We start from the raw sequence: 11158 nt of genomic DNA, 5'->3' as shown, positions 1-11158 counted from the left end.
GCAGGAACACAGGAGCCAAGGGTAACAAATATTCAGTGTGATAACAACATGAATAAATCCCTCCTCTTCACACAGGCAGGTTCTATAACATCTAAAGGCTGTGCAGAACACAGGTGAATGGAGCTCTGCTGAAAAGCCAGGCCAGCTCCTCGTGCTGGGAGCAGTGAAGCTCTCCCATCTAAACGGCCTGATATAAGGAAATGAGCCCTTAGGACATTTTTTCACTAATTCAAGGCACAGAGCTTAGCTGAGAATACCACGGCAGTATCAGGAATGAATTTATTTTCCCACGATCCTCACTGATCTTAATGAGAACCACAGAGCTGAATACACTGTTATCAGGCTGGATAATATCCCCTCCAGCCTGACTGCCCTGCTTCTGCTAACCTGGCTGCTTGGTTTCTTTTTTAACCAGTTTCTAAAATCAGAGGGAGGAAGAGAGGTTCTTAACACGAATGTTGTCACAGCAACAGAGCATCTGCCATACCCAGGCCCCCCTGGGTACCTGATTTCAGTCCTGGGGCAAAGGTGCCTAAAAATTACTCTGCAGCCTAACTCAAATGCCCTAGAAAATGACTGAGCCCATCATTGTTAGTTTTCTCTGTGGATGCAGCTGCAGTGGTGTAGACATTCTCATAAATCCTTCATACGTCCCCATAGAGAGCGAGATGGTTTAGTTTGCACAGGTTTCAGACAAAGTATAGTTAAGCTAGCACTAAATCAAAACAGAGCATGCATCAAGCCTATGGGTGGCAGCATCTAGCTTCAGTTTAAGGGAGACATTTTCTCCCCAAATCAGATTGATTTGTAAACAACCGCATCGGCAACAATAACAAAGAATAGAATGTATTTTCAGATGTGGAGGAGAAGGAATTAATTATATTTTTCTTGTACGTATTAAAATAATTCCTTATTGTTTCAGCAGTTCTTGGCTTTCACATTCTACAGATGGATTAAAAAATATTTTTGTATTAAATTTAACATTCATTGAATAGAATAAAAATTATAAAAAATCCCCTGAATGTATCTACACTGACCTTTTCCTAAAAAAAAGAAAACAAAACCAAAAAAAACCCCAAACCAACAAAAAAACCCCAAACAAAACACCCCACCCCAAAACCCACGAAAGGCAATGTTTTTCATGGGCTAAGACAAACAACAGGAGACTACTAGATTTTTTAAAATATCTAACATCCAGGGATGAAAAGCTTTTCATTACAGAAAAAGAAAAGCAAGCGTGGAGGCTGATGTATTCTTGCAGCACGGATTGGTTTGTACACGACTGCTAGAGAGTGAAGGGAAGGGGCTGAAGCTCCCCCTCATTATGGATCCTGCCATCCCTGCCCCTGCCTCTGCAGAGCGAGTGCCAGCGTGGCGAAGGCCTTGGGATGAGCTGTTTTTAGAAAGCTTGGCAGGAGCAAGGCTTGATTCTGCATCTGTTCCCAGAACTGCAGGGTTTGGAGCCTGTGGTGTGGTGTACAGGCAGTGACAGAATTAGCAATGTACAGATACCAGAGGCAATGGAGGCTGTAAAAATTAATGGTGTGAGGTTAAACTATTTGTTAAATGGCTTAGATCCTCGGAACAGGTGAATACAAAAATTCCTTTGTGTTTTGCTACAGCCTAGATGGTGTTCCTGGTACCATTTCTGTATTTATTTTCGCAGCACCAGCAGAAGTACCCCAGTGTGCTGGCACCAGAGGCCTGGAGCCTCTTTAGCTGGAGAGGAACATGTTAAGGGCCCAGGATTTCACCCAGGGTGGGCTGGGCATGGTCTGGTCTCAGCTGTGGAGATGGAAGCAGAGATGCCTTTGTGCCCATTCGTTCACAGACCCTTTTGGAAAACTCCACCCATAGTACGTGTCAAAGAAACTGGGGCTGAGCTGCTCTGGACAGCTGGACTGTAAGCACACCGTGCAGCAGGGGTCAGGATTACTTGGCTACACACAGATGACTGAACAGCTTGCAAGATACATACAAGAGCAAGCCGGAAAAAGCTTTAGTTTGGTTTGGAAGAGACAAAGAAGACAAGAAAGCCTTCTTTTTTCTCTAACCGCTACTTCTCACTGACACTACCAAAGGTTGCTGCAGAAGCTGTGCTCAGCTTCCATAATTCATCAGCTATAAATGGATAGATGTCGCTGACCAGGGAAAATATCCATGCTGGTGTACAACGCGGAGCTGCAAACTGCCTTTGTGAGCCAGCAGATGTGCACCATCGACCTCTAAGCAGAAAAGCAAGCCCTGTACCCCATGGCTAAAAAACCCCTGTGGCAGATCACCAAAGAGTTGAGAGACACCGTTTCCAAATACACGCAGAGCTGAGCAAAAGAAAAGAATACCACAGAAGATGCACAAGCTGACAGCCTTGATTTTGCCATGAAGTGTCACATGCAATGAAGGTGACACCTTCTTTGAAGTGCTTTTTGCTGCGGTCACAGAGCTCTCCAGAGGTGCTTCTCCATCATCACGGATGCTAAGCACTCATAGGTAAAATAAGAGAGGTGTGATCTTTTTTTTTTTTTTTTTTTTAATGACAAATGATGAAATTTGAAATCCATTTGAATACATTCCATTTAACAGGTGGACATGGATAGTTTATACAGAAAGAGCTAAGACAATACAACAATGGCTTCTATCCTGGAGAGGTCCGTGGACTGACAAGCACAAACCAAACTCTCTTTGTAAGCATTGTAGGAAACAGCATCACAATAATAAAAGGTAACACACAGTTTGTCGTGCACAGAAAAATGAATGAGGATTGAGCCCCTCATAGGTGGTCCTAGAGGCAGAGATACCTCAGTGAAATACAAATCCTATGAAAAGAAAACCATTGTGGGTGTGAGTTGCAGTGAATAAAACACCACCAAAAATCCATCACTGTTGTAAAATTCTGTCAACAGAGAGAAATGCTTAAAAGGAACGTTTTTCAAATCTGATCTTTCCTTTTTGTAAGAAATCTCTCTTCTAATGCATGGCATATGTCAGCTAACAAGCAATAACGACAGGTAAGGGAAAAATCTACGATGAATTTTGAAACCAGTTCACAAAAACGACCAGATAAGAATCTGCAGCAAATTTTGCTACTAGATTTGTTCCCATGGAATGGAACAGAACAATACTGTTCCCAAGTAGGAACCAATATGAGATCATGTGGATATTCAAACGGTTCCAAAACAAAGTGATTCCTAAGTCCTTCATAGCTGAAGAAAAAAAATGTGCAAGATTAAGTCCTAAGCAATTGCCCCTAAACGCTGAAGCTATTCTGAAGCATATGCCTAGGAATCCATCCTGTTCACAAATGATTTAAGCATTTGGGGATAAAAACAGTGACATGCATAGAGACAGCATGGCATTAACATTAGTGGAGATACAAAAAATTCAATACCAGATTTGGGATTTATTCACAGATCACCTCAATGAAGGATAAGAATGTACCACAACTTCCAAACAAAGCAGCTATGCAAATGAAAACAAAGTCTCAGGCACAGCATTTTCAGACAAGAAAACAGAAAAGTTAATATGGCATCAAGGAAATATTGACATTCTCTACAATAAACAGGGCAGTCTACACATGGAGGCAAGAGATGTTGGAAATGCTGGCTTTCCTTAAAAAAGAACAAAGCACTTTGAGGGAGAAAAGGTGTTGTGTGTCTCATTTATTCATTGTAATATTCCAAATGCTGTTATGTGGGTAAATATCCTAACATGAGGGTAATAAACAAAAGTATTTGTTTAAAAGTGGAACCAAGACAGTTTCTACATAAAATGTACAGGAAGAAGGAAACGTTAACTGAAATACAGAATCACAGAATCATTCAGGTTGGAAAAGACCTCAAGGATCATCAAGTCCAACCATGAACCCAACCCCACCCAACCCACTAACCCATGTCCCGAAGCACCACATCTACACGTTTCTTGAATCCCTCCAGGGATGGTGACTCCACCACTGCCCTGGGCAGCCGTAAGGTCCATGGGTTCCTATTCTGATTTGACAATTTCCTGTGTGATATTAGTAAATAATACTTTTCCTCTTAGAACTCTGACCTACATACAAATTGGGTGTAAAGATTGGGAAGAGATTTCAACAGTTCCTAAAATCTTGGGAATGCCTCACAATCGTAAACATCCATTATCTGTACGCTTTCATATCTTTTAGAAACATGTATTTTAGTTATAATTGGTTGAATACAGAGATTCTCTTAACTGCGAGTAACACTATACGAATGAATTTCAGAGCAATGATACACAGTCTAACGCTGTGACTCTATTATAAAAGACGCATGCTGGGTGGGCTCAAAAGCAGCTGGCCAACTAGGTTAGGAGATGAATTTCCTGTAAATCCAAAATCTAATTTACCCACTCACTCCACAGGTAAGCTTAAAACCTGTGTAAGGCCTGTTTCAAAATGTAAATATGACGATTGTTTCAGAGATGCTGAGGGCTTGCACATCAGTGGGAAATGGCGTTGCATTCCTACCACTTCCCATTTGTGTCACGGTCTTTGCCCATGAGAATGGGCCATGATAGTTTTATTGTCCCCATACAGCCTGTGAAAGACCATAAACTTTTAATAGACTTATAAAAAGGGACTGTAACTGCCTCACTAGTCTGCTTTTTTCACTGGACAGGGCTATTCTACCTGTTCCTCTCCCATGCATAACGCCGTAAATCTAGGCAGACGTGGAGGGTCGCTCCCTCCAGGTCAAACCACGACACTGAATTCTCTGCTTATTCCCTGAGCTGTCCTCAGGGCTCTTCACAGCCTCCAGCACTGACACTCCATGACATAGCAACAGCTTCCTTTGAAATTTCTGCCGTATTCAAAGCTTTCAGTTACGTGTCCTCTGGGGCCTCTGAGCCAAATGAATGTTGTGCAACAGATGCCTAACTGCTTTGGATGAAGTTATTTACTGGAGGGAGGGAGTAATCTAACTAGACATCTGAGTTAACTAAACCCCCTCCCCAATGGATACTGCTTGAAAATGCCATCCTCTGTAATACCTCTGTACCCTATTTCTGTGTTCTCCCTGCTGTACAGGGTTACTGATAGTGGCAGGAATCCTGCCTCGTGTTATGCAGGATGGGAGGAGGACTCTGGAAAAAAACCATCCCACCACCATAGAATCACAGAATGGTTTGTGAAGGGACCTCAGAGACCATCTAGTTCCACTCCCTGCCATGGGCAGGGACACTTCCCACCAGCCCAGGTTGCTCAAAGCCTCACCCAGCCTGGCCTTGAACCCCTCCAGGGATGGGGCATCCACAGCTTCTCCGGGCAACCTGGGCCACTGCCTCACCCCCCGCACAGGAAAACATTTCCTCCTAATATCTCATCTCAATCTGCCCTCTTTCAGCTTAAGTCTATTACCCCTCATCATGTCACTACATGCTCTTGTAAAAAGAAATAGCGGGAGGTTAAGCACAACGCAAGTGACCAAAAGCAGCTCCATCACTCATTTTCCTGTTGATCTTTTGTCAGGTTCCCTGGCCTGCACACTGTGAAAAAGCAGGATTGCTTCAGAGAGCCTTGGCATGCTGCAGATCCTGAAGGAGAATTCATTCCGGTCCTCTGCAAACTCTTCCCAAAGAAAGTGGCAGAATATTCATTTTGGCTAGTCCATCCTTCCTCCCACTCTTCACTCAGTCCTTGCCTGCCCACTTGGCAATAACTAGCTGAGGTTCCTGTTGTGCCCTCCGTCACCTGGCCCATGAAATGGACGCAAATGTCTGATGCTGTAAGCTGGTGGGGTGAAGTTCTCATCAAGGAAGAGGCAAGGCAAAGCACAAACCCCAGTTAGTACCTGCTGTCTGTGATACAGACAGAATGGAAAATTTGGCTTATGGCTTTTCTTCTCCTTTTGCCAGGAAACAACAAGACACAAGAGAAGACTTACTGAATGCAACTGTAAAAAAAAAAAAAAAAAGTCATAGGCTCCAAAACAGTAAAATGCAGCAGCAGGCAACTTCAAACTAGTAAGGCTCACAACTAGCTGCCGGAAAATCCACAAAAAAGAGGGTGGGAAAAAAAGGACCAAATCTGATGCTGACTGTGTTATTTCTAGTGAAATACAAAACACAAATGCCCACTTAAAACTTGTTTTAACAAAAGATTGTCTTGGGGTAAAGATACCAGCAGACAAATGTGTCAAATATGGCCAATAGTGTCAAAGATAGCATGTCTGAATTTCAACATGAAATACGCAAAGAGAATGGAAAAGAGTCAAACTGAATACTCAGAGAGCAGCAAATGAAAAATCCATTAATGGGTTCATCAGCCAGCTGAAGCAGCAGAGAGTTTGAATAGCCCAGTCTCCTGATAAGCAAAATGAGACAATATCTTTAAGAGACAGAGAAGAGTTGAACGAATGTTGCAAGGAACAGTGGTTTGAATACGAATGGCTACTGGGCTCCACATTGCTCAGTCTCTTTGCATCGCTTTACTAGGATTTAAGTTTGCAAGACTGCCAGGGAAAGACAGAATATCACCACCTCTTCCTTGGGCTGGAAATCTTCCAGATATGGAACACAAATAATTTCATACAACTTATTGCACACCGAGAACAGAAACTTTATAGTAGCAGACTCGTCTAGCTAGAAGAAACAGGTGAGCTACTGGGCTCAAAATCTTTTATTCGCGTTATCTAGAAGAAAGCAGAAAATGGCTTCATGTGCTTGAAGTGTTTTTGCTTCTCCCATCTATTGTCAGTTTATCTAACAAAGAGATATCTTGCATCCCTGCAGATCTCATTTCACATAAATCCAAAGACCACCACAGTCACAACACTGTTTCTTTAGAGGATGCTCGTTACCGAGCTGCTCTAAAGCAGCAGGGATCTATGAATCATATCTGCGCTTAGCAGGCTGAAATAAGGAGTCATGCCTCACTTACCGCCTCCACTTCTGCTGGGTCGTACCAGACGTTAATGTATGGATGCTGTAAGGCTTCATCTACTGATATTCGCTTGGCCGGATCAATGACTAGCATCTTTGATAGAAGGTCCCTGGCTTGGCTGGCTAGAACAAGGAAATCAGATGAACAGAGCATTAGTACAAAGCCATCCCTGCCTCCAGGCGAGGGTTAACTGGGTTAGGCAAGGAACAACGACAGAACCCCTTCAAAGACTGGTTATACACACTTCTGCCCCTTGCCTTCTTATAGTGAGAGTTCTCCAGTAAGCATTTTAGGTCGGATTCATTATCAACGTGCCAACATCAGGGCTGCATATAATAAGTCCCCTGACAAGCTTCAATGAGATTTGCATAGAATCACAGGATGGTTTGGGTTGGAAGGGACCCTAAGGATCATCCACTGCCACCCCCTGCCACGGGCAGGGACACCTCCCACTAGCCCAGGTTGCTCAAAGCCTCATCCAGCCTGGCCTTGAACCCCTCCAGGGATGGGGCATCCACAGCTTCTCTGGGCAACCTGGGCCACTGCCTCACCACCTTAATTTTCCATGTTGTATGCACATTGCATGGAGAGGGCTGGATAATATATCCAAGAAAAATGAACTTGGGGTACCCGTATCATTGCCAGGATGAGAAAACAAAAGCTCACATAATGAAGTATGAAATCATGGCACTGAAGCTTACAGATACTCCTAAGGTGGCTCAGAAGAACATCCACACTTTCCTGTATGTTTTCAAGTTTTTCACCTAGCCTGCTGGGAGGCATTCAATATTTTAGTGAGGCATAGACCAGGCTGATCTCAGGGCATCCCAATAGAAGCAAGACTGTCAAACCAGTAGCCTGATATAAATGGTATGGAAATGCCTCGGGAACTGCTCAAGTCTTGTTTGTCCCCCATGGCAAAGTTTACATCAGTGGGACACATCATCCTGTACTACAAAAATGCACAGCCTTATATATATGTTGAGCTTTCTGTTGCAACATTGGTTTATTTTACCTGGTAATACAGCCCATTGTGCCTGTCAGGTCACAAACTCAGCCTTCTATTACCTGAACTCTTTACAATGTTTAGAGTTGGTAACAATATAATACTATCTAAACCCATGTAATAAAAATGATAACAACATACGTCTCCAGTACTCCTATCAATAGAGTGTTCTAAACTCCCTCCATACTCAAAATTATTTCCCGTGTAAATGAAGAAGAAAATTAAAAGAAAAAGACTGTAAGGAGATATAAGTGCAAAAATATTATTAGGTATCACACATAGGTGAGTAAAAGTAATATCTAATTAAATTGTTAGCAAGAGTGAAATATTTAGGCAGGGCATGGGAGGATACGATGATGCACAGGAAGAATTTTTTAAATGCACTCCTCCTTGTTCAGTATTTTAAAAACTGGCGTTCCATATGCTCAAATGCATATGCCTCCTGTATCCAAAAGATAACAGCACTGTTTGACAGGCATTTCTATTCATTAGTTCCAAATCCAAGAAAATATCATTATTGAATTTTATTGTAGTAGGAGTCTAAAATGATGTGTATCCAAAGGTATCTGCTCAGACCCTTCGCTTTGCTCCCAGAGCCGAGGCAGCAGCCTTGCTGTGAAACAGTGGGTAATTGGGAGAGCACTCTGGGTAACATAATGATTGCAAATTTAAAGCAATTGAAAACCGTTACACGCCACCGGAGTAAGTGGCCCTAAATACTCAGGTTGTGCAGAACTGATCGGCAGGACAAAGTTGTATGGGGGGTTCCAGAGCTGTGACGAGAAATCATTTCTATACTAAACACACAGAAATCACTCCTTCCAATTGCAGGTCAATGCCCTGCTCAAGTATAACAGGACTTCAATATATGATTAAAATCATTGCAATGTGTATTTTACAGAGCTATACCTAGTTGCACCATAATTTAGTGCTCTTCTTCCCATATTCAAACAAACCACAGCATTTTTCCAAAGAAGAAACCCACCCATAGCAGATCCTAAACCTCAGCTACACCCAGACCTTTTGGGCTGATGTTGCCAACGCCCTTCTGCTGTCTAGTAAAGGTCGAGCTGTGAGGCACGCACCTGGCTGAACTGATATCTTTTGCCTAAAACAAACCATTGCAAGTGTTTTCTGATGGAAGTTCTACCGTTCCTTTGTGTTACAGGTTTAAGAATGAGGGTAAAGGAACGCCCCAGTTCCTGATGGTACAGAAACATCAGAGACCACCACGGGGATGTGCTCGACATATTCATCAATGATAATGTATGTTCCCTTGGCTGCCCAAGCACCAGGTTCTCAACAAATCACTTCCAAAAGCTGCCTCTCAGCTGCATAAAACCCATGCAGTCATTTGTCTCTGGAACTAACTGCATTAAAAGGGAGTGCAACGAGAGAGAAGAAAAATTGAAAAAGAATTTGTTGCGTTGTAGCTGTTGACACGTGAACCGTGTCCCTTTGCCAGACATACCTTTGAGTTTGTTGTGTTCCGAGTCAGCTGGGAAGAGAGAGTCTGGAAAAAGTTTGGGAAAGGTGAGGCCAGCGTACTTGGGTCTGTTCTCAACGTAGTTGCGTACCGTCGGCTGCAGCTTCTTCATGAATTCTGGACAGGGAGTTCCCAGCTGCTCGATGACTTTATTCCACTGATCAATGTCTGAACGGCAGTAGTTAAGGAAAACAAACCACAAACCCCAGTGTAGTCTCCCGACATTTCTGTTTGCGTGTTTTCAGGGACGCCTCAGAGGTGTTTATCCCTTTACAACACCTTTGCAGTCACTAGCTGTGTTCATGCCTCCAGCTCCCACAGCCCGCAAAGGGCCCAAGTCTCTCTCCCACGTGTACTTACTGGAGGGCACTGTGCAATTCTAAAACCACCACGGGAAAATACACAGCTTCCCCTCTTTGGGCCAACACTTGTTACCATTTTTATTTTTAACTTGTAATCCAAGGCTTGCGCTCCCTTCTTTTCCCACCCAGGTGACCGCCTCTCTGCCCCTTGGCTCCACGGGCGCAGCGGGGAGGAACGAGGCGTCCACCCGCCCTCTCTGTTCGGTCCGTGACCGGTGAGACCCAGCTGGCTCAGAGGAGCTCTGCACAGGACACAAGTCGCCTTCCACTCATCTGCTTTGCCTTTCTATGTTTATTCTCTCCAATAACTTAATTGGTGCTAATGTTGCTAAACCCACCCAACCAGCAACCCCCAAAAAGCAATTTGCTTTTATAAGAACGCGCCAGGACTCATTTTCTACAGACAGATGATGCCTCAGGTAAAGACAGATGGTTTTCTTTAACTGCAAATGTGACGGCTAGGTTGCTAAGCTGTTACTGAGGAATAAGAAACAGGCTCTCACGCTTCAAAAGCAATTGTATTACAGGCCATTTGTACTGAGCTGGGGTTTTTCTTTTTTTTGTTGTTTTGGTGTTGGTTTTTTTAGTTTTCTTGAGATAACAATTAGGCACCTGAGAGGTGGTATGTAGCTTTTCCAGCCGTGTTCAGAACAAGCCTTACTGTGCCAAAACAAGCAATAAAAAAGAAGTATGAAGCAAACGTCTATCAAATCAGTGCCATCTCCACATCACACTAATTCACAACGCTGAGAATCTCATCACAACATGGAAAAAAGGAAAAGAACACACAGCCATGGGTACGCTGATGCTAACAAATATGGTGAGGGGTGTTTCATTAAGAACACACTGCAAATAGAAAAGTAAAATCTTTTTAAAAGACAAACATGTAAAGCTTTTCATCATAGAGAGGGTTTGTTTAATTATTCTAAGTTATTACCGTCATAAGTGTGGAAGAGTTTCCCAAATAGTAAAGACAGTTCCTCACAATTGCAACAATAATAAAGTTAGCCAAGGCTACAGCTGCTCAAAGAGTAGTCTGAATATCTCATGAAACACTTTATGAGAAAATAAAGTGGTTTGACATTTTAGATTTCTGTTCACATTACCACACCTTGTTTGCTGGCTGGGCTATTTCAGAAGCAGGTCTTTCTGAGGCACTTGAAAATAAAGAGTCAATGCAGAGAAGAACAGAGAGCACAGAAAGGAAGGTGCTGTTGGTTATGCCAAGAGAAGCTGAATGGGTGAGGAAGCCAAGCAACGGAACTGCTGCTGGAAGCACCACCTGTGCAGGCTGAGGGAAGGGAGGGACAAACACGGGACTTGCTTCCAAGCAGACAGCAGCAAAAAAAAGAAAAGCGAAGGGGAAAAAGAAAGCGAAGGGAAAAAAGAAAGAGAAGGGAAAAAGGGGG

At 43.2% G+C, this 11158-nt stretch overlaps 1 protein-coding gene across 1 annotated transcript in view; it reads right to left on the bottom strand.

Moving 5' to 3' along the window:
- The window catches only part of LOC104470010 (mitogen-activated protein kinase 10), a gene marked incomplete at its 5' end in the record, with an annotated part of 18142 nt that extends 8587 nt beyond the window's left edge, over window positions 1-9555 (bottom strand). Inside the window, 2 exons of the mRNA XM_010084781.1 lie at window positions 6893-7017; window positions 9373-9555. Coding sequence (XP_010083083.1) covers window positions 6893-7017; window positions 9373-9555 — 308 coding nt within the window. The remainder of the gene's footprint in view (window positions 1-6892; window positions 7018-9372) is intronic.
- Window positions 9556-11158: the final 1603 nt, after the last annotated feature.

This window comes from Pterocles gutturalis, unplaced genomic scaffold (genome assembly GCF_000699245.1).
Source record: "Pterocles gutturalis isolate BGI_N339 unplaced genomic scaffold, ASM69924v1 scaffold12625, whole genome shotgun sequence".
NCBI lineage: Eukaryota > Metazoa > Chordata > Aves > Pterocliformes > Pteroclidae > Pterocles > Pterocles gutturalis.
Note: the sequence above shows the minus strand (reverse complement) of the source record. Positions and strands in the feature narration are given on the sequence as shown.